The sequence below is a fragment of the Fistularia commersonii genome, chromosome 34 (genome assembly GCF_037954325.1).
Source record: "Fistularia commersonii isolate RoL2024-O1a breed Wild chromosome 34, RoL_Fcom_v1.0, whole genome shotgun sequence".
NCBI lineage: Eukaryota > Metazoa > Chordata > Actinopteri > Syngnathiformes > Fistulariidae > Fistularia > Fistularia commersonii.
The window spans coordinates 4,254,591-4,273,262 of NC_141317.1; the positions used below are offsets into that span (position 1 = coordinate 4,254,591).

General features: G+C 43.6%; 1 protein-coding gene across 7 annotated transcripts in view; it reads left to right on the forward strand.

The window, feature by feature from the left end:
* The window catches only part of scn8aa (sodium channel, voltage gated, type VIII, alpha subunit a), a 39,505-nt gene extending 22,435 nt beyond the window's left edge, over positions 1–17,070 (forward strand). For 6 of the 7 annotated variants that reach the window (XM_086141170.1, XM_086141171.1, XM_086141168.1 and 3 more), the window contains 9 exons: positions 634–788; positions 1,150–1,323; positions 5,804–5,926; positions 10,038–10,322; positions 10,638–10,691; positions 10,799–10,936; positions 11,030–11,134; positions 11,220–11,490; positions 11,664–17,070. In XM_086141170.1, coding sequence (XP_085997296.1) covers positions 634–788; positions 1,150–1,323; positions 5,804–5,926; positions 10,038–10,322; positions 10,638–10,691; positions 10,799–10,936; positions 11,030–11,134; positions 11,220–11,490; positions 11,664–12,823 — 2,465 coding nt within the window. In that variant the 3' untranslated portion in view covers positions 12,824–17,070. The remainder of the gene's footprint in view (positions 1–633; positions 789–1,149; positions 1,324–5,803; positions 5,927–10,037; positions 10,323–10,637; positions 10,692–10,798; positions 10,937–11,029; positions 11,135–11,219; positions 11,491–11,663) is intronic. The other variant, XM_086141173.1, reaches the window with a different exon arrangement.
* The last annotated feature ends 1,602 nt before the right edge of the window (positions 17,071–18,672 follow it).

Below are 18,672 nucleotides of genomic sequence, written 5' to 3' on the forward strand. Positions count from 1 at the left end.
GAACACTTAAAAAACACATCCTTGGTCTAAATGAATGAAATATTCTTATGAAATACTTTGCTCTTTACACAGTTGAATGTGCTGACAACAAAATCACACAAAAATGATCAATGGAAATCAATTGTATCAACCCATGGAGGTCTGATTAGGAATCACACTCAAAATTAAAGTGTAAAAACAAACTCCAGGCTGATCCAACTTTGATGTAATGTCCTTAAAACAAGTCAAAATGAATCTGTGTTGCTTCCTGAGTGGACACTATGATTTCACAGAAGTGTGATTGACTTGGAGTTACATTGTGTTGTTCAAGTGTTCCCTTTATTTTTTTGAGCAGTATATATATATATACATATGATGGGGAATATTACACATATTGTGAAGGCAAAATCTGAAGAAACATGTTACTCAAGGAACTTTTCTTATAAGACCATCAACTTCCTGTTCAACTGGTATATTTAATTACTTTTAATGGGATTGGTGCTTTATTCCTAAAATAGTGAGGATTTGATCAAATATGCACTGGGGAATAAGGGTAAAATGAACGTGATAAACGTAGACAGGCTAAATATGCCAAAACCGACGGCTCGGATCTTCTCTCTTTGTCGAACTGACTCCTCTCCTCTGTGTGCTCAGCCTGCGTGGCCAAGTATAAGTGCTGCGACGTCGACATCACGATGGGTTGGGGGAAGAGCTGGTGGTTCCTGAGGAAAACCTGCTACCTGATAGTGGAGCACAACTGGTTTGAGACCCTCATCATCTTCATGATCCTCCTCAGTAGTGGTGCCCTGGTGAGTTGCTAAGTCGGCTGACGATACGGAAATGGATCAGCGCGAAAGTACGTTTGATTAGTGAGTTTAGTTGCCGGCGGAAGCGCCTGCGGTTAATCAACTTTCCCATTTATCAAGCAGGGGCTCTTTTTCCGTGGAAAGCGGGGCTGCTGGGGAACATATTCTAATGCATTTTATATATCACTGGTACATTTGCAAACTCTCCAGCATGCTTTTATCTGTGATAATCATGAGTAATTACCGTATTTATGAGCATGCTGTATTTCTGTGTACGGTATAATCAACAGAGCCACACATTTTTAGGGCAAATGCACACTTGCTATGTTGTCATTACTGACTTATACCTCCTGTTTCTCTACAGGCCTTTGAAGACGTGTACATCGAGCAACGGAAGACTATTCGCATCATTTTGGAGTATGCCGACAGGGTTTTTACCTACATCTTCATTCTCGAGATGTTGCTGAAGTGGGTCGCCTATGGTTTTGTCAAGTACTTCACCAATGCCTGGTGTTGGCTGGATTTCTTCATTGTGGATGTAAGTAAAGCCCTTGTCTCCTCTGTCCGATTTACTAGATTAGAGTAGAGGGGCAGTTATTCGGCCCCGAACCACACCCTGGTCAACATACCGGCAGAATAATTTATAATTACAGTACTCCTGTAGTTTTGAATGAAACTGGAAAGTGATATTGTGTCTTTTCTGCTGTGGAGTTGTGGGGTGAGTTTTAGGCTTAGAAACTATAATACTGATGCACAGGTGTTTTTTAAAATTATATAGAGTAGCCCCTATTGTCGTCTGCTGGGTGTGGTTAGGTTCGGAAGCACAGGTTATAAATGAAATACTGCATCTACAGGTGAAAAGGCATGTCGTTTAATATCTGTTATGTTCACGTATGTTATATGTATAGTATCTTATGAGAAGGCGTGCAGTCTGGCCCTACGAAACGTGCACATGCCTTAATCACCTTTTCAACTAATCGAGAAACAATCCCAGTTTTTTTGTTTTGACTTGGTTCACCAGTTTGAGACGCTTGAATATGTATGACGTTTCCTCTGTTTGTGAATGAAGAAATACTATTTTCCCTTCACGTTAGACATTTTCAGAATGAATTTGAAGATGAAGAAAAAAAAAAGCCAACACATCACTGAATCGACCAATCAATAACACGGATTATTGATTCAAATCATATTCAAGTAATGCTCGTAGCGATGGGACGTTTCAAAGATGTGTCTGTCTTTGCCTTTGTCTCTGACCTGTAATATGTTTGATACGTGCATCTGTCCTTTCTCTCTGTGTTCTTCTCTGCTCCTCATGTCAGTCAAGTTTGAAGGACCAGATCAGGAAACAATCTTCACTCTATTCTAGATCCACCGTTTCATCTCACTCTGTCAATTTCCAAAATAATATGAAATATGATGGATGAGTAGCTGAGAGAACCGAGTCATTTAGATGAAATGGAGGGAATTGAAGCTGTAATTATCGCTGAAAGAACAGTATAGCGGCAGCGTATTGATCAACTAGTAATCTGCACCTGGTAACCTTTGACTGAGAAGGCCTTTGGATAGAGTAAGAGTTTCCTTACCCTGTCCTTCTTCTTGAACTAACCACCTCTCCGCAGTGTCCAACACCTCAGCCAAAACCTGTGAATGGACTTCAATAAATGGCCAGAAGTTGCCATGCTGGTTTACCATAATCTCCTGTAACCTTGTACACCCACCCTCTTCCACCCCCTACCCCAACACACACACACACACACACACACAAACCTTTAACACATTAGTTAAATACTCAGTTTTGTTGCCTTTTTTTTTCCCTTGTTCATCGTAATGTTCCAAATAAGCACTTTAATCATTTTCTAAGAAAAACAACAAGGTTTTTTTTTCTTCTATTCTGAAAATCAACACACACATAAGGCATTGTAATGATGTAAATATTTGACATTCAGAACACGCTGTATAGATCCATGTGACCGCACACTCCCACTCCTGTAGGTGTCTTGGCCAAACCTAACACTTGGGACAGTGCAGGTCGACACGGTTCCCAAGTTGTGAACATTTTACAAAGAGTGATATCCCTCCTCCCCTCTGTCCCCTATCCTCCTTTTATTCCCTCTTGAAAGTGTTACCTCAGGAATGTGGTGATATTGTGCTGAGATGTAATGATGGTGGGTGACAGGCATCCGGTGGTAAGTTTGGTCTTCACTAGCACTCCCCCTACATAAAAAAAAAAATAAAATAAAATAAAAAAATAAAAGTGTGCTTGATGAGTCTGGGTTGTGATGTGGCCTAAATGTCCCTCTGCTGTCCTGTGTTGTGGGGTGAAAACATTGCCATGGACTCAGAAAGGGGGGGGCACCATCATTAAACCGGCCTGTATTTTTCTCTCAGTGTGAACATGCCTGACTACTCGTACGATTATGTTCCTCCTCATTTCCCTTGTGTTACCGTATCTTTCTTTCATTCATTCGATCCATGTCTTCCTTTTTTTTTTCCACAAGAATGCTGCTATGTTATGCATCGTCATACGAAGGCGGGGTGCGAAACATGTTACGTCAAAGATTAAGTGTTAGATGAGTCAACATATGAACTGAGCGTCATTATAGACAAACTCAAGATACGGCAGTTGCAAAGTTGGATATTTATGAATAAAAAAAAAATAGAAATAACTGAAAATGTAAAGGTTATCCTGAAAAAATTGCCGAGTAGTAGAAAACAAATATTTTGGAGATTCTTAACCAATAGTGGTATTAATGTGTGTGTGCGTATGGGGCTAAGAGGTGTCATTCTCCATTCATCTTTCTTTTTCACTCATATTATTGTCATTGTTTTGTTGTGTTTTTCCCTTTGGTTTTAGTTTGTTTTATTTCTGTTCGGTTCGTGCATCGTCATCATGGGATCACAGCCCCAGATGTCATTGGCCTTGCCTTGCAGAGCTCTGTGAGAAGGACGCTGAGGCACTGAGGCCACTACCACACAGAGGCCAGGCACCCCAAATGGGTGCACTCCAAGGGGTCAGGCTGAAGGTGACAATTACCCCAAACACTGTAGTGTAGATCAAGGCAAAATCTTTATTTTACTGTCTCCAAGTAATATACAGTATTGCAGAAGCAGGGTTCTTTGTTTACAGGAGAGGAGGCCCTTTGTGACACAAGCACAAGTAATGTTCAAATACTAGTCAAAGACACTTCTGCGGACAACCTGGATCTAGAGCTTTCCACATTGTCAAATCAAATAGAATCAAATCATATCAAATCAACGTTGTCCAAGGTGTACGTTAATAGAAGGGGATATGAATCCTCGCTGGCTTACTAACGCCGTCCTTTTAATGTTTTGTTAGTCACCATTTGTGAAATGCTTTGGTGCTTATAGTGTTGATTGTGGCTCCGGTCAAAATGAAGATTTTGCCTTTAACAATCCTCCCTATGTGACTTTGATGAGCTTTGGATGTTGTGCACATCATGCGGTGATTTGAGCGGTTGGTGTCGGTGGCTGGTCGAGGGTGCTTTCACATGTGTTCGTTGTTGAGATTTTCCTCATTTGTAAGAAACTGGAACTCCCCCTGTTTTGGTCTTTCCAGCATCCACCCAATATGGGCTCTTACTGCATAAAACAGCAAATCATATATATAGCTTTATATGAGTGACAATATAATTATTCCTGATCAGTCAGTGAATGACTCTTGCACCTGGATTTTTTTACAATTTTGCCTTAGGCTAAAAAAAAAAAACTTTTGCAATGTCTCCTCGTGCAGAAATCTTTCACGGCAGTTTAGGCACTTGAGGCGACGTCATCGTCGCTAAGTTTTCCTCCCGCACTTCTCGCCAACCCTCAGTGAACATTAGTGTTTCTTGTCGACCGCAATCCCCATCGTCCATTTCCTCCTTTGTAAACGATACCATAGCGTCCGTAAGTTAAGCTGTGGTCGGCGGCAACGGGGGCTTCTGCGGACGCCAAATCATAACCGAGGCCGACTTCCGCATTGATCTCTGAGGATAACATTGCAGTATATTTGCATTTCTGCTGCGATTCACATTCGTAGCGTCCGTGAAAATGCTGCCATTTGACTGTGACTATCAAAACATTCAGTGGATGTTTCAAACAAAGCCTCTGAAGAGTTGCGCCACGGTGGCTGCCACTGGACACGAGAGGGACTGCGCCAGTTTCTTTTAAGTTGTGTGCCGTTACTTTGGTTAATGTCGTTAATTGTGTGTAACTTGACCGTACTCCGTGTATTATGTCCTTTCAGTGCCATCCAGTGCTAATAACTATATCCAGTCTGCCCTTAACCTCCATCCCTGTTTATCGTGTGTGGTTAATGTGACTGTGGCTCTCCTCTATGATTCTTAATGCTGTGTGACAATTTGACTGGATGTCTGAGAAAGAAATGGCGAAATGACACACTTGTACATGTTTACTTGTATTCTTTCTCTTAGGTTCCGTTAGTTTGTCTGTCTTAAATTATATGGGATTTTATGCCTCAGCCCAAGAGCGACATGGAGAGACAATGTTAGAGGGGCAAGGGTAAGGCTCTCAAGTCTGTTGGGTTTTTATCAGCTCCTACAGGGTAACCTCTCTCCTTTCCTACCTCCCCAACTCCTCTTCCTCTGCTCCCAGTCCCTTTGCTTGTATCTGAATCATGTAGCACTCTTTTCTGCCTAATTTACCCTCTATTTGAGTCTTATGTCTCTATCTGCTCTCTTTCTCTCTCAACCACAAGTTTCTTTGCAGGTACAAAGGACTTTTCACATCTCTTCAACTGCCCCCAAATAACTGACAAACAACCCCTATGGCCTACTGCTACTAAAAATACTACACACATAAAACCTATACTAAACATTAACCTTCTCTCTCAGTGTATATACATGTATAAATGCAATATTTTACATGCATATACATACATAGATTTATGTGTGTATGTTAAGCAACTCTCCGCCTATGCCAGGGCCGTTTCTCTTCCTTAGTGAATATTCTCACTTCTAACAGTTTGGAACCTCTTTTGCTTCTCTGTTTTTGTGTAGGTGTCTATAGTCAGCCTTGTAGCTAATGCGCTGGGCTACTCCGATCTAGGGCCCATTAAATCACTCAGGACACTAAGGGCCTTGAGACCCCTCAGAGCCTTGTCACGTTTTGAAGGGATGAGGGTAAGATCCAAAGCTAAGCAGCTGATCCTTCCGCATGCCCATTCAACAGTTTAAAGCATGCTAGAACTGAGCTAAAAAAGAAAAAAAAAAAAAAAAACCTAAGACAACAAAAAAAGTCAAAAAAAAAAATATTGGGGGATTTTTTTTTTATAAAAGAAAAACAGGAAATGAAAACCAAAATGTCACCTTTCCATTCGCAATCCTGTACCATGCCTTTGTTAGAGCGAAAAACAAACAAACAAGTCATGATGCAGCTGGGAGACTGAGTAAAGTAACGTTAAGTTGTATTGCAATAGAACATCCATTTTGATTGAATCATCCGATAACAAATCTCTACGCAAAAATGATTTATTTCATTCCGAAAAATTGCCAAGAAATATATTTTGACGAAGCTGCCTCATCACACAAGTGGCAAACAAGAATCCTATGAGTAACCCATCTTTTCCCCTGTGATTGGCCAAAATGAATGTGAAATTTGTCAAAACCAGCCAAACTTACATGCCATCTCATAGAGCATTCAAATCAATAACTATCTATTCATTTGGCCTGATTCTCAACCACTGCTTTCAATTAAGAAACCCCCCCCCCCCCCCTCCACTCCACATGCCCCTGCTCCCATAACCCCCCTCCCTCCCCAGCTCACACCATCCCTCAGTGCATTTGGCATCGAGAACAACCAGCGGGAACCAGGGAGCTGCAGGACACCAAAACCTCTGCCCAACCAGTCACACCAAAACTTCACACAAGATGGCCGCCAAACAACCAGTCAGAGGACCGGGTCCAATTTGGAATTGAGCCCTTGTTTGGACGCCACCCTCTGGTTGCTTCTGCCGTCTCTCGCTCAAACACACACCCGATTGGTCGTCTCTGTGACTGGTTGTAGTGATAGGTTGCATCTGGTTGTTGTCACCTGTAGTCCCTCCTCTCTCTCTCTCTCTCTCTCTCTCTCTTGCTTCTCTTTTGACTCTCTCACCTCTAACTCTTCTTGGACTGGTTGCCTTGTCTTCTAGTTTGAGCTTCTCCTTTTCACTCCAGCCCCTCACTCCCTCCCCGAGATTCCCATGCACAGCACTGTGCAGCACCCACCCTTCCCTCCCTTCCCCCTCCTCTTCCCTCGCACCCTCTTATCCCTCCACTATTCACTCCACCTCGACCCGGTTTCGGCTGGACCGGACCGCTGGAGGGTCACCACTCTCTCTCCTGCTTGTCCAGGATCTTTCTGCATCAGGGACCGAGACAGAAACCACACACTCAGTGTTGTGGCTGTGGGAGGAAAGTATTTGTTAAGCTTCTGCCAGAGCCAGCGCCGTGATTTGGGCCACGCGATGGACTAATCTGTCCAGAGTCCTGTCTGGTCGCAGGCATCAGTGTAAAGTTCTCCTCACCTTTGTCCAGGTGAAATTGGCAAAATCACTTCAAGTGCTTTCCTTTCGGAACGCAGGCAGAAGCTTTGCAAATATGCTCGGCTGCCATTTCACATAAGGCATAACCGCTGTCATGTCATGGCACCACATAGCGGCAGGCCCTGGCTTCCAGTTGCCTTCCGATCCCACGGGAAGTTTAACTGGGAGGCGACAACGGGCCCAGATAAACTCCGACTCCCGAGTTCTGGGTCTGGGTGGGTGGTGACCCATAGATTGACTAGCAGGACAGCGTTCGGGCAACACTCTCATCCCCAATAGAAAATTTGTTCCACCACTTAAACAAGTCCCAAAAATGACAAACTAGCAATTTCGGGAGACATTTGCAATAATCTAGTGGGAGGTCTGACTGGAAATGAATCTGAAGTTTCATTCATACCAGATATCCAGAGACTAAAATGCAATGTTGCCGCCGTTGAGCCGACATCGTTTTAGGCCCTGGGTAGGCTCTATGGATGCTTCTCTGGATAGGCAATTGAAATTTTTTCGGTTTAACGGGTCAATTTTTTGAAAGGAAGTAGACCTGTCCATAAGAGGATGTCATTTTTGGGGTTGCAACTCATGGCAGATTTTCTTTAATCGTGTACCGATACCAATACCGATGGCCCTATGAATGACCTCATTCAGTGGGTATATGTGGTAAAGAGGTGAGGGTGGTCCAGTAGTCTAAAGAGAAAATAGACAGAGGAATTTGATCCTGCTGTACCATTTTTTTAAATCATGTATATGTTCATCAATTGAGTTACCATTTTGTTTGAACAGAAAATGTCAATTTGAGGTCGAAGCAATAAATAAATGAATTGGGAAGTCTATGAATGGAGAGATGAAAGACACCATATGAAAGAGATTCTGGAGAGTTAGAATGTTGAGAACTTAAACATCCCAGCTGATTTGAGTGTTTTGGCACGATGCATCTCAGGGGCCAAAACAACTCAACAGCGCAGTGGATAGTGCAGCTTCATTCTGACACATTGCACTGCTTAACATGCAATGATTATGGGCTGTTCTGACTTGATCCTTTGCTGTCTCTTTCTCTTAATGCTGCTTTGTTATCTGGGTCCCAACTTTTCAAGCGATCCGGGCGTACAGGAATTACGTCATCTCCGGCCATCTGTTACCCTATTTTGGGTCTCTTGACAGACCTGTACGAGTTGAACTCGCTTCCAAAGGTTTTAAAAGGACATCTTTTCTTCAAATTCTAGCGTTGGCATATATAAATACGGGTTGATTATGTTTGAGTCTATCATTTTAGTGACCTGCGCTTAATATGAGCAGGCTGACAATACGAATGCTCCGAGTCCCTTGTCTCAGCCACAATGCCACATAAATACTGGTCAGACACCCACATTACCCACATAAATACCGAAATTGCTAATGAGATGCCAAAATAAAGCTTCTTCCATTATCTCTCCAGCTGCTGTCTCTCTATCCACACATTTCTCTATCTATTTATTTATTGATTTGAGCAGTCCTTGAGATTGCAAGATGCCATGTAACACGCATGTACGATAACTGCCGATGCACATTCAGCATTTTTGAAAGCCATTTTCCCTCTTTCTTATAACGCTCTGCCACGGTAGGGCCTAGTTATTTTTCTTTTAAAAAAAAAAGAGAATTTCTAAGCAGCTCAATTGTACCTCCGATTGCACAACGAGTAATTCTTTCAGCGAGTACAATGGCGACACTGTCGAAGCGAGACAATAAATTACAATTGATGTGTATTGCAGGCTCACGATCAGCCATTTTCTTTAGGCGTTTTGCATGAGACTCAGTTTGCCCTCCGCGCAACACATCTGAAAATTATGATTACACATTCAACACGCTGCAGCCTTTGAAGGTCGCGTACACGCTGAGAGAATCCTGCTCTGCAGCTCCTTCCTGTCTGTAGCAAGGAGGGAACATGGCTCCACAAAACAAGTCTGCCAAAGACATGCATGCTCAGCTGTCTGCCTGAGAGCTGCTGGTCGGCCTGCCTAACACTGGTACTGAACAGTTCACTATGTGCTGAGCTTCTTAGTGGCTAAGATAAACGCGTGGGAAGCAGATTGGAGTGATAGGAATAAAAAAATAGAGATATTGGGGTGGAGTAGAAAATGATTCATTATTTTTTTGACCGCTTTAGTGCTGTTTTGTTTGCATTGGGCTAATAATGGAAAAGGGTTGGTTAGAATATTAAGTGTTAGAATGATGTCAGAATATCTGCGGTTGGGTTGGTGAAAATGGACACTTCATAATTGTATGGCATACACTTGTGATTTCAGAGTCTTGATGTGTACATGGAAAAATATTCCCGCATCTAAATAATGCAGGTGCTCTGCGCGAATGGCAGAAAAATATCCCACAACATTGTCTGTTTGGATTTTTTAGAGCAACTGTCAAGTTAGTTGCAAAAAACACCGCTATCGGTCCGCATCTCATGTAAACAAAGTTACGAGACATCGAGCACCATATGGTGCGGTGTGAGGATCACACTTAAAACATAGTTGTCCAGATTTTGTGAAAGAAGTCATCCTTATTGTAGGTTACTGCACTTGCCGTCTGTAATCACGGGCCGAGTCACTTGTTGAAATGCTGCAGAAGTGTACGGCCATAAAAGTATGTAGTGTCCGTTTCGGGGGGGGGGGGGAATGGTCTGGTTCTGTTTCCTGGATCTCACACTGTCATATCCTGTGTTCCCTGGTCTGGTCTAGGTGGTAGTCAACGCCTTGGTGGGTGCCATCCCTTCCATTATGAATGTGTTGCTGGTTTGCCTCATCTTTTGGCTGATTTTCAGTATCATGGGGGTCAACCTGTTTGCGGGCAAGTACTACTTCTGTTTCAATGAAACATCAGAGGAATATTTTTCTGTCGACGAGGTCAACAACAAGACCCAGTGCGAGGCTCTCATTCAACAAAACTTTACCGAAGTCAGGTGGAAGAATGTCAAAATCAACTTTGACAATGTGGGCGCCGGCTACCTGGCCTTACTGCAAGTGGTGAGAGTGTCGCTCCTCCTCTCTTTCTGAAAGTCTTGGTTTTTCACTTTGTCCTCATTATATTTCTCGCCTCGCTTCTTTGTCAATATACTTCACTTAAGGATCATTTTTTACGCAATTTGCCTCCACGGTAGTTTGTGATTGATTATTTTGTGCATTCAGTGTTTCCCCATATGTTTTTCTCCATTTACTTGCTCATGCACAAGCTTTGCTACGGAACGTGCATCCATTTTGGTTGGAGTTTAGTCATTTTGAGGACTTGAAATGGAACTCTGCTTTTCATCAATTGTATTGTAACCATTTGTCTTCTGTAAGGCTACATTCAAAGGCTGGATGGACATTATGTATGCAGCTGTGGATTCCAGAAACGTATGTTCATATCTTGAATCTTTTCAATGTCACGTGAATCCCTGTTGGACAGGCGGCAAACAAGTAGGTCTGAAACGACATTTTCCTCCACACTTTTTCTGTCCAAGGTGGAAGACCAGCCCAAATATGAGGTCAACATCTACATGTACATCTACTTTGTGGTCTTCATCATATTTGGGTCCTTCTTTACCCTCAATCTCTTCATTGGTGTGATCATTGATAACTTCAACCAGCAAAAGAAAAAGATAAGACTCTTTTCACTCCCTTAATATCGTCCTATGGAAAAGTCCTGTGAATTTAGAATATGATTATAACCAAATCTTGCTTCATCCCTTTACTTTGGAGGTCAGGATATCTTCATGACAGAGGAGCAGAAGAAATACTATAACGCCATGAAAAAACTAGGGTCCAAAAAGCCTCAAAAACCTATTCCTCGTCCCCAGGTACGCCCCCCCTGAACCAAGTGACCGTGTTCGTTGGATCGGGGCTCTGAGCCTCAGTTCGTCTTTGTGTATTCCCTCCATGCAGAACAAGATCCAGGGAATGGTGTTTGACTTTGTGACACAGCAAGTCTTTGACATCTCCATCATGATCCTCATCTGCCTCAACATGGTCACCATGATGGTGGAGACAGATGATCAATCGAATGAAACGGAGAACGTCCTCTACTGGGTCAACTTCATCTTTATTGTAGTCTTTACGACGGAGTTCTTGCTGAAGCTCTTTGCTCTGCGCCACTACTACTTCACCAACGGCTGGAATATCTTTGATGTGGTCGTGGTCATCCTGTCTATTGTCGGTGAGTCGAGGGAAGCGGACGGCGAATAGCGGTGGTGCAAATTTGAAAGCGGGTGTTTTTGGTTCAGGGATGATGGTGATGCACCGAGCGCAGACAGTGAGATTGTGAATGCGAACATTCATTAAGGTCAATTTCACCGTCTGTAAATCTTTCCCTTTGTTCCATTTTCTCAGGTATGTTCCTGGCTGATATTATTGAAAAGTACTTTGTGTCACCGACCCTGTTCAGGGTGATCAGGCTGGCTCGTATCGGCCGAATCCTGCGTCTGATCAAAGGAGCTAAAGGCATCCGGACTTTACTCTTTGCCTTGATGATGTCACTGCCAGCGCTCTTCAACATTGGCTTACTGCTCTTCCTGGTCATGTTCATCTTCTCGATCTTCGGTATGTCTAACTTTGGCTACGTGAAACACGGAGCGGGCATCGATGACCTGTACAACTTTGAGACCTTCGGCAACAGCATGATCATCCTGTTCATGATCACCACGTCGGCTGGCTGGGACGGTTTGCTCCTGCCGATTCTCAACTACCCACCGGACTGTGAGCCCAACTATGAAAACCCCGGCACGTCCGTAAAGGGCGACTGCGGCAACCCCTCCGTTGGAATCTTTTTTTTCGTCATGTACATCATCATTTCTTTTCTGATCGTGGTGAATATGTACATCGCCATCATCCTGGAGAACTTCAGCGTGGCCACCGAGGAAAGTGCCGATCCGCTCAGCGAGGATGACTTTGAGACCTTCTACGAAATCTGGGAGAAGTTCGACCCCACCGCCTCTCAGTTTATCACTTTTGCCAAGCTCTCCGACTTTGCCGACGCATTGGAGCACCCGCTTCGCGTGCCAAAACCGAACACTATTGAACTCATCGCCATGGACATGCCTATGGTGAGCGGCGATCGCATACACTGCCTGGACATCTTGTTTGCCTTTACAAAGCGCGTGTTGGGTGACAGTGGTGAGTTGGACATGCTGAGGCAACAGATGGAGGAGCGTTTTGTGGCAGCCAACCCCTCCAAGGTGTCGTACGAACCCATTACCACCACCCTTCGCCGCAAACAGGAAGATATCTCTGCCAGAATCATCCAGAATGCATACCGCGCTCACCTCATCAGGCGCGGCATCATCTTCAAGCGACACACTTTTACTAACGATAAGCTTGAGAATGGTGGCACCAACCAAGAGAAGAAGGAGAGCACGCCATCCACAGCCTCCCTCCCATCTTACGACAGTGTGACCAAACCTGATAAGGAAAAGCAGGATGAGAACAAGGAGGATTGGGCCAGGAAAGAGAAGGACAAAAACCAAAAAGACGAGTGGGAATCCAAGTGTTAGGATTCAGTGACTCTCACGATTCAAGTAAACGCAGCGAGATGAGACTCTGATCCGAAAAACTCACACATGTAGAAAAACTGATCATTTGCAAGTAAAAATCCTAACAAAAACACACACACACACACACACACAAAAAAAAAATGTTTACAGACTCTAATACTACTGAGGCAATGTGGTTTCTTATGTCATCAGAGACAGCTGAACCAAACACAATCAGTTTACTGTGGAACTTTGCTGCATAGTGACCAAGTTCATAGAAATGAAGAGCAAACACAGTAAGTTGTGACTCACAGTGTGCTGGCCGATAACACACTTTTCTTTGGGGACCAACTGCCATGGCACAGAAATCTCTGCTTAATGATTGGAGATTTGCAAAAACCCTGCCGGCACCAAGTTTGGAGCCCGATGTCACAGGACTGGATCGCACCGCTCCCACTAGAACTGCATTATCAGTCTAAAGGAGGGTCTGTAACACTGCGTTTACCATCTTTATCAAGAAGAAAACAATAATCAAGTTTAGCTAGCGAGAGAACACTAGCGAGGAAAGGGGAACCCAGAATTGTAGACACATTTTTTTTTGTTTGTTTGTGCTGAGTAGACCTGCATCTTTACATCATTTGATCAGCAAAAAGAGAGAACATTTAGCCCATGTCACAAATTGTTTTCACCTCTTTGTTATACTGACATTGAAAAGGACCTTTTCTACATGGGCTTTCACACTGACTGGGTAGGGGTTTAGTCATTGATTTGACGTGAGCTGAGGGAGACTTGCTCAGACCGAATTTCAGATAAATAATAATTATTGTGCTTGTTCAATGCATAGAAATGACTTGCATGAAGGCATGTTTTGATCAGGAATCATGCATGAGTAATCATAGTCCACAAGACACGAATTCTCCTAACACTGCAGTGGCTTGAATATAAGTTTGAGGCTGTCCACTGGAGAAATTACTATAACTGGAAACGAAGATTTTGGATATTGATATGTAGAATATTGGTGAAAAAAAAAAAGAAAAACAAAACAATAGCGTACGATCCTGCCCTTTACTTGATTTGATTTTTAACCGACAGGACGTTGAAACCACCCCTTCCTCAACATTTGAGGTGAATGAAGGATGTAAGCACTCGAAAGTCACGGCCAGATCATCCAAATACGCAGACTCGCAGGGTTTTATGCTGCTTTGAATATTAATAGTATAAAGGAGTGATCCGTGTGCGCGCGTATGGTTGTATACCCTCACGTTGAGGATGCACAGATGGGAAGCTATGGTAATAGTCCTGAACTGAATCTGGGGCTTACATCCCTTTGTTTACTTGCGTCTATGCTACAGTCACTTTCTTTACTTACCCGTGGTCCCTGTTACGGCTACGAGAGCAGGTGATGTTTCACGCCAAGGAACCATATCTGGCACCGGTAAGGATCCGTGTGCCGATGGATCACCCATCTTTCCGTTTAGCTCCTAGAGAACGGACTCATTTTTGGGCTGCTGGAGGAAGAAACGTATGCTTCAGTGCATGGGAGATAGTGCGTTTAATGAGTAATTCATTACATGTCCTGTTTTATACTCAGTCAGATCAACACCAGAAATTCACAGTGAATGATTTGTTAGATTGTGCTTTTTAGACGATTTTGAGTTGGCAGCTTTCGAGAAAAAAAAAAGAAGCCTTGAAATCCTCAGATGTCCTTGTGGTGCAATCATTCTCCGAAAAAGCTTTGATCAGTGAAAAGGACACTGACCATCCGAAACAGCCGTGATACAAGAGCATTATCATTAGGACATCCCTTGTGCCTCGCATGTATGGAGAACGAATCCCCAGGAGGGGATCGTGGATAGACGTGGGTTTCGTCTGGTATTCCCGGGAGGTGGATGGGTGATAAACGTGGACCAATAATATTTCTAGAGCCCCTCCCTTAGTGGTTTTTGACTGACTGCCATCAGAAAAAAGTGAACCTGGAGAGCAGAAGGGAATAATGCTTTGGTCTGAGTTGGAGTGCTGAAAGTCCCATGTTTGTCAGTGTGTCATTGTGCTTTTGTGGGACGTCGTAAACACTGTGTGGTGTTGGACCCGGGCTCCATCTCTTCACGTACCTTTGCCGGCTTTCAAACACTATCACCCGCTTCAAGTCTAATTAGGCGAAGATGGAGGTAGAGACGCTAAACACTGGTCAAGATAAAGCATCAGCAGGCCTCACATTGATGCAGCTATGTTGTATATTAAGCTTTGTGGGTGTTTTTCATAAAGAACCTGAGGCTTTGTCACATGGTAGACAAGACACAGCAGCCTCCTTAGGTGTTCCTGCCATTACTTTTCTACACCGGCGTGATGGTCCTATTTATAACGTATAGCTGGAGAGTTATCTGGCAACCGTCATCACACCATTAATGCCATTTGGTGTGTCTAACACTGCCTGTACCAGAACCCCCTGTCTGTAACAATAACTGAGGTCTGTTTACAATAAGGAGGTCTCCAAATCAGTTTGGCTGCTGCACACTGAAACCAAATACATTCCCAATGAGAACCACAGGAGAAGTGAGCAACGTCATCCGATTAACCCCATGTTCATGTTGGATGTAAACGTTTTAGAATGATTCATTATCACTTGAATGGAGAGAAAAAAACAAACAAACAAACAAACAAAAAAAAAAAGACAAAAAGAAAATACAAAACATATATATGTACAGTGCAGGCTATGATGTAAATGGCACAATTGCTGAAAAAGAACGACCTTTTTGAGAGAAACTATAAATACTGTATCATATGATTTTATTTTATCGGCATGCTTTGTTGTGTTTTTTGTAAATACGGAATTTTAAAAATGTTACTACTAATAATCAAAAAAAAAAAAAGAATAATAACAATAATATAGAATGGCTTCCAGCTATGCCCTTTGTCACATTTGTTACCTTTTGGATTTTTTGAGACACTTTTCACTTTGTTGACGGAAATTGAATGAAATATAGATATTATATAATACAAAGGATATATACATGTATACATATATGTCTATATGTATATACATAAAACAGAAGAACACTGTTTGTCACATTTGATTTATGTGCAACACATTCAGTGGATGTCTAAAACTGGTTGTTTCCAGCACCCTTCTATGTTGGGGAATAGCTCATGTGCGATGTTACTGGAGCTGCTTGCCATGGATTGTAGCCTGATCATGACGAAAAGCATAATGTTACCAGCACATTTCTCACTTACTGTCAAATCTCTCACCTTCACCGAGTATACAGGACACACCCACGGTCACGGACACAAACACACAAGTGACTCTCTTCACTGCCACCATTTCTACCAGTAATCTCTTCCTGGAGGACATGACTGACAGCCTCATACACCCTGATATGGTTCCTCCCCCCGGACTTTTGTTCCCCTTACCACACATCAGTGCCATTACAACGTACATACCATCATGTACTTGCTTCTCATCAGCATAATTCTTTTGTTGAACGGTTTGTTCGTAGTGTTTCACTCAATGGCATGTGCCTTTTTTTCTGCTTTTTCTGCAAATTTGGATGTCAATGCCACATTAAAAAAGTGTAAAAAAAAAAAAAACAACAAAAAAACAACAAAAAAAACCATCAAAACTAAAACAAATAAAACAAAACAAAACAAAAAAAAAAAAAAACAACAATAAGAAAATAAAGAAAAAACCAAACATGTTTCTAAATCGTGGAGGGCTGGGGGTTTAGGGGTGAGCACAACATTAATCAGGGATGTTGAGTCAGAAATACTGCCGGAGGATCATCCAGACACTCCACTACATCTTGATATTCAACAGTGTGTGATGTTACCAGAAAAACAGCTAAACTCAAAAACCGTCCTGTTCTTAGTGCTATGTGTGTCACCCACCTGGCTTGTGAAAAAGCAGCTTGCCTTCTCTAGTTTCTGTTTGATTTCTTCTAGATTTCCGTTTCCATCCGAAATTTATTTTTCTATCGATATTTGATTATAGGACTCATTCTTTTTCAGCATGGTTTATATTGAGCGTTTTCTTTTTTAGTCCTTTATTTTGTTTTTTGTTTTTTTTTTCTTTCTTTAATTTCCTTTAGCTGAAAAATTTGAAAGTGCTTCTCAAACTGTTGTTATCATTTGACACCGTGATAAAAGAGGATTATACAGTACAATATGATGGTGTGTTGCACAACCACTTGGACTCTCGGTAAGAATATATGAAAGATTGTCTTCATTTGAGCACGAACCTTTTTATTACCAATAAAGCAGCCTTCCAGTTACAAGCGTGTGTTTATTTCTTTATGAACTGTAGAACGACGGCGATACTCGACGACACGGCTTAAAAAAAGGTATCGCGGTTTCCTCTCGTAATCCGGGAGATTGAAGGCGTCCACTTTGAGTAGTGTTTACCAACTTGTTTTTTTCGTTTGCGGCGCCGCTCGCGGACACAGGCAGAGTACACAGCATCTTGTGAAATGGAGCCGAGTGGCGGTGCGGTAAGAGGCCGCCTTTCAGACCTAATGGCTTTATTGAATTTGTTAAGAGTCCTATGTTAACATCCCCCTCACAGGCAGAAGATGTACTATGGCCCATTACTATGCAGTCCATCTGCACTGCGCGCTCTTGTTTGTGGTCCGTCATAAAGTAAATAGCTCAGAGGTATGAGATTACGGTCAGCCTCAGCGACTGTGCATCCTCATGCGAGCAGCACTGTGAATGGCCATGTTGGCACATCTTGTGTGTTTGTACTCCTCACACAGGGACTGCAGGGAAGGTGCTACGGTATGCAGATGATGCCCCCGAAGTGGAGTGTTAACAACGAATAGATGGCAGAAGTCTCCGTTTCCCTAAATTGTCACATCACAACCCTCCCCCTCCTCCAAGTCTCACAGTCTCTGGTACCCAACCACCCGTTTCCACGCCGTCTCCTGAGACTGTGACACAAATCCATCTGTCATTCTCTGTCAAGGATAATCTGCACATTTGGAGAATCTGAATTTACTCATTACTGACCATCGACCCTGTTGGTTCATGGTTGTGTGAGAGTGCAGCAAGATGTGTGTATGTGTGTGTGTGTGTGTGTGTGTGTGTGTGTGTGTGTGTGTGTGTGTGTGTGTGTTGGGAAAAGGGAGGTGGTGGTGGTGGAGCACTGCAGTGCAGATAAATGAATGCAGCAGTGGAGGCTGACTCAGCAGCACACTCCCAGTTTGGCCCGCTGACTCCATCAGTTTAGTGGCAAAACCCGTCGTGGAGACCGACACCTCCGCCGGTGGGGCGGACAGGGAGGGAAAAGGGAGGGACGCCGTCCTGGGAAGGCGGAGGGCGGATGCGGATGGGATGGCGGCGGAGCCAGCGACACCCGGGGATCGGATCATCCTCCGCGGCGGCCGAACCGGCTCAGTACCGGCATCTCGCCGGCCGCCTGGAGCTTGAGGCGGTCACACAGCAGCGTGGGTGGGTGTTGGGTTCTGGATGGGGTGGGGTGGAGGTGTGTGTGTGTGTGTGTGGGGGGGGGGGGTCGACCTAATTCACAGCGGCCACACCTACCCCCTCCCCCCCCCACACACACTCTCCATCCTCCCATCCCAGCGCCTCCTCCCGAGGTCTGCTGCCACGGAGCATGTGACTCTCTGCGGGGCCGCGGGGACCAAAAGGGCCTCCGTGCAACGGCACGCTGTTTGCCATGTGTCGTGGATTTATCTTATTTATTTATTTTGGTTTCCTCTCCCCGGAATGAATGCAGACGCTGAAAAAAAACATCACTAGATCATTTACAGGGGATGTTTTTCCACAATGCACTGCTCAGGAGTGCCCCACTCATGACACCCCCACCCACTCCCACTCTTCTGCTGCTTGCAGGCAGTAAGGGAAAGTGCCCAGCT